Genomic DNA, 4896 nt, shown 5'->3' with positions numbered 1-4896 from the left:
TGCTTCATGCATATTGGTCATTCGCAAAAGATCTGAAGAATCTTTTAACTGGGAAAGGAGAGTTCAAAATTTGAATTTGAATTTGAATTCGTAGTTCGGGTGGGGTGGGAAAATTCAAAATTTGAATTTGAATTGAAATTTCGAGTGGATGAGAGATTTCAAAATTTGAATTCAGAGATATACATTAATTACATCAGGAACCTTTTTGCAAAGCAAAGTTTCAATGGAGATATAATACAAAAAAAAAAAAAAAAAAAAAAAAAAAAGATGAAGGCCTTGATCTACATTGACAGAGGAGATGAAGAACCGGAAGATTTTTGTCGTTAGGGTTGAAAAAAACAATGGATGGAAACCTTCTAATACATTATGAGAAGGTTTTAATTAGCAGGGATTTTATGTTTAAGATGCCAAATTCTACAAATATCCTGTTTTAAAATTATTTTGCGCCGTGTTTGCTTTGAGAAACAGACACAACAATTATTGTTTTCATAAACTTCTATTTATGTTGTAAAAAACACGTAGTTGTGTTTTAATGTGAGTTTTTTTATTTGTCCTTATTAAAAACAATTATTGTTATTTTCTCAAAGCTAAAAACACTAGAAACAAAATGATATTATTGAGTTTCCATCAATCTTTTTTGTTTCTCAAAGCTAAAATCAAAAAAAAAAAGTTTCATTAGGTTATGAGAATCTCATTAATTGTCAAATGCTATTCTGGGAAGAGAAACAGTTATGACTTCTGATCTTCTCCTTTAAAAGCGAAAATCAAGAGTATTTTATATTTGAAGAAGTCTTTTTATTATTATTATTTTTAAGGATAATTACTATTGTCTCCTGTAGTTTTTATTTTATCACTAGTGTATTTCTTGTACTTTTCAAAATTACTAATTGGATTTGGATTTTACCCATTTTATTAATTCAAAATAAATGAAATTTAGGGTAAAATTGACATTTAATTTGATTTTTATAAATGAAATATCATCATCTTTTGATTTCTTAATTTTAATTAAGGACAAATTAGAAATTAGACAATACATATTCAAACTTAACGGTTACTTAACACCATTATAAGGAAGGGGGTAATAGTAATTTCGTAAAGAACATGATTTTATTAGTAATAAAATCAAACTACATATGGTCAACCGTACTTATCCTTTTCTTTAATATGTTCCTAGATTGTCTAATTCACTGGGGATTTGTTTTTTAAGCTGCCCTTATCAGTTGGACTCAGGTTTTTATCAATTTTTGGAGGATTTTATTTATATATTCATTGATTTTATATTGATTTTATTCTTTTTCACATGTTATATAAATTAAAATTTATTTTTATATAATTAGATATCGCTCTTTAAAAACTGAACTAATCTCTAATCCATCAGAGTTAATTATCATGCTTTTTATTGATAGGGAGCAGGATGTTCTAGAAAACCTATGAAATTAGATATATATATATATATATATATATCTATATATATATATATATATCTATATTTATTTCAGCCGTGGGATTGGAATTTGAAGTCACCAAATCTGTCGTCCACGTGTACTTCAGGAAAGTTCTCCGAACGCGTACGACTCTACGAGAGAGACGTAAAGAATGACAGTTGCCGACGTAACCAAATTCCAGAACTTTCTAGCTTGTTTGTTGGCTGGAAACTCCAACCAGGGAAAGTTAGTAAGGTCCATTTGAGAGACAGAAACCGTTCATCCTTGAGAAAGATGTGATCTCAACCGTCCATCTATAACTGAAAAATGTCACTTAAACTGAAAAAAAATATATATACCTTAAATACACTTACTGCCAGTGAATATTTCTCGCTCATTCTGTTTCTTCAAAGTTTCCGTTGCTACTTCCCTTATAAAAGAAGTACTCTTCGTATGCTTTATCGACATCTTCCGTGAAAACGATTTGAAGCGAAATCGAAGGCGAAGTTCTGACGATCATGGGTTCAGATGCGGTTTGTGATCTCAATCTTTCTAATTTTCTTTGTTTTGGAGTTAATTTCTTTGCTTCGATTCATCTTAATTTATCGACGTATGATTTTTTTGTAGATCGAATCGGAGAAACAACAATTGAAACATCTAGGGTTTATCAAGATCGCTGCTATTAACATATTGATATGGGTATCGAACCTTTACGAATACGCTAAACAGAATTCGGGTCCTTTGAGATCTGGTGTTAGAACTGTTGAGGGTACTGTTACAACTGTTGTAGCCCCCGTTCGCGAGAAATTTAAAGATGTGCCTTACAATCTTCTCGTTTTCCTCGACAAGAAGGTATTCTGAATTTTCCATATCCTCTGGTGTTCAAAATTGTGTTAGTTTGTTTGTACAATGTTTTGCTCTTCGTTTTCCTTATCGGTTTATGCGAATTCTTTCATCTAAATTTCGCCGATGCCCTTTGTGTATCAGGGTTTTCGTGGTGTTTTCATCTCTCTCTTGGATTCATCTTTTTTCCGACCTTTCTAATAAATAAAGAATTAGATTACAGGTTGCTGCAAGCTATGGTTTTCATGGGTTTATTGGCAAAATTTCTTGATAGCTTTCGACAAGATTCTTTCTTTCGTACTTGTGTTCTTAAGATTCTTTCCCTCTTGATGATCTTGATATGCATTCGTACGTGACTCAGCTCATCATGAGGTCATCTTGTGATTATAGTCCTGCAATATAAATGCAGTTGAAGGGCGAGCAACTCACAGCTTCTGCACTCTTTCTCATGTAACTTGTGTCCTGATTGCATACCATATGGTTCCCATTTTGCACACTGGTCCAAAAGCCTGATTATGTCTCTTTTAGTTATTCCTCTTGTAAGGTTTGTTTCATGCTGCAACCCTGATGCTAATACTCTGTAAATCCTTTCTCACAATTGCAGGTAGACGAAGCAGCAAATAAGTTTGACAAAGATGCGCCTCCTTTGGCGAAGCAGATTGTGGGCCAAGCTTCTTGCTTTGCCCAGAAGGCAACAAAGATCACCCAAACTCTTGTATCTGAGGCTCGAACTGGTGGTGTACCTGCAGCAATAAGCTATGGTCTGGGAATTTACAAGGAGTTTGCATTGGACCAATCTGTAAAGGTTTGGTGCGTGCTAAATCAGATTCCAACCTTCCAGAAAGGAGCAGCCATGGTTGTTCCCACGGCTGCTAATTGCTCAGGCAAGTACAACCACGTTGTCATGGACATGAGGCAGAAGGGTTACTCCGTATTTGGCTATCTCCCACTTGTGCCTCTTGAGAAAATTGAGAAGACATTCAACAAGAAGGGTGAAGCAGTGAAGGAAGGGGCAGAGCTCAACTAACTATTTCAGGAGCACGAGGGAGGAGATGCTCACCAAGTAATTTCATCGTTTATGGTTTAGTTTGATCAATTTATTTTCTGTGTGAAGGTTTTAGTTGTGAATAGAAATGTAATTTGAACTTGATTTAAATGATTAAAGCCAATTAACCTTTGTCCCTGCGTTGTTTCCTCTCTGTATTGCACATTTGCACTTAATACGATCCCCAACCGTTGTTACTCGTTAGTCCATCTGAGTGAGGCTGTGATTGCCAACTCCACGGTCATCCTTTCACAAATGCGAATTCTTAATTCCTAAACCGATAAATGTAAAACTGGAGAAGATGGGCATTTCTTAATAAATTCAGAGCGGCAAACTCTCAAAGATGGGGTTTCTTAAAAAATTCAGAGCAACAAACTCTCAAAGATGTAAAACTCACTCATTCATAAACTCTCAAAATTGGCATTTCTTAATAAATTCAGAGCACTCCAAGCAAGTGGATTTAGGGTTGCAGGTGAAATAAGGGAGAAAACGAAATGTGGAAACTTCACATAAGAAATTCTTCTGGTTGATATCCACACTTTGCAAAGCGAAAACACATAAAAGCCGATAAACGAGTCAGGGTGTGTGTGACCGACCACCTGACAATCTGTATCAGTCTATATTTTTTGCAACAAAAAGTGAAATATGTGACCAAGTGTTGCAATTGAAGGGAGATACAGGGAATAGGTGACCTGAACGTATCTGGTTTTATATCTCAGCAAATGAAGGTTCCGAAAAAAATCGAAAAATTTAATGTGGATTTGTAGTTCTGACCTAGGATAAAATAGGGATACTGCCACTGAAATCCATCAAATTTCTTGAAAGTCCTGACACAATTTATCGGATAGGAATACCCTATGGTGGGGTGGTTTATTGCAATGTTTCATGAGTTGGCTCCAATAGGGTGAAGGAGGAAGAAGATGGGTGGAGGGATTCTCCCTTCACTCACCTGCTTGATAACAATAGGTATTAGGAGTATTATAGTTATTTCATATTATCATGTCTTAAAGTATTTGAGGGGAATTTTAGTCACTTTAGGTTAGAAATTTGAAAACATTTGCTTTAGGACTCAAATGTAATTTTTACACTATGGGAACATAATATTAGTTTATGCTATACTAAGAAGATTCACACGCAAAACAGTCTTCTAATTATTAATATTTAATTTTCAATTTTGTTTATCTAAATTTCAGACATTGTTGCACAAAGCACAAGGATTTTTGTTCATGCCTACGCAGATATCTGTACTCGCAAGCGTGCGAGTGTGACATGTTTCTTCAAATTTGAGAAACAACTAGATGTATAGAATGGAATTTTATATTTAGAAAGTCTTAAATAATTAGAATGTCACTCCTCAATTTCTCAAATTTACAAACTCAACCTAGAATTCTCCCGATCAAACGAAATCCTAAACTTCAATGAAATGAAACCCTAAAATTGAGAGTCGTCCTTCCTCGTGATGGTCTCTTTGGATTTTCTTCGAAGTCAACCATAGGTTTCGATTCTTCTTACTCGAATTTGCAGTGCAAAGCAAGAGATGAATTGAATCCAGAAACTCTACTAAATGATGAACCAAATGACTGG

General features: G+C 34.5%; 1 protein-coding gene across 1 annotated transcript; it reads left to right on the top strand.

Moving 5' to 3' along the window:
• The first annotated feature begins 1810 nt into the window (after positions 1-1810).
• LOC149006325 (REF/SRPP-like protein At1g67360) lies at positions 1811-3444 on the top strand. The gene is made up of 3 exons (XM_089165973.1): positions 1811-1957; positions 2052-2276; positions 2872-3444. Exons 1-3 carry the CDS (start codon positions 1943-1945, stop codon positions 3292-3294), a joined length of 663 nt encoding a protein of 220 aa, XP_089022099.1. The 5' UTR covers positions 1811-1942; the 3' UTR covers positions 3295-3444.
• The last annotated feature ends 1452 nt before the right edge of the window (positions 3445-4896 follow it).

This window comes from Hakea prostrata, chromosome 8, assembly GCF_041222555.1.
Source record: "Hakea prostrata isolate BN-2017 chromosome 8, UWA_Hpros_2, whole genome shotgun sequence".
NCBI lineage: Eukaryota > Viridiplantae > Streptophyta > Magnoliopsida > Proteales > Proteaceae > Hakea > Hakea prostrata.
Note: the sequence above shows the minus strand (reverse complement) of the source record. Positions and strands in the feature narration are given on the sequence as shown.

Bases quoted from the DNA above. Each gene is read 5' to 3' on its own strand.
- LOC149006325 (XM_089165973.1), top strand. The intron at 2,277-2,871 runs GTATTCTGAATT...TCACAATTGCAG, and splicing joins TCGTTTTCCTCGACAAGAAG to GTAGACGAAGCAGCAAATAA.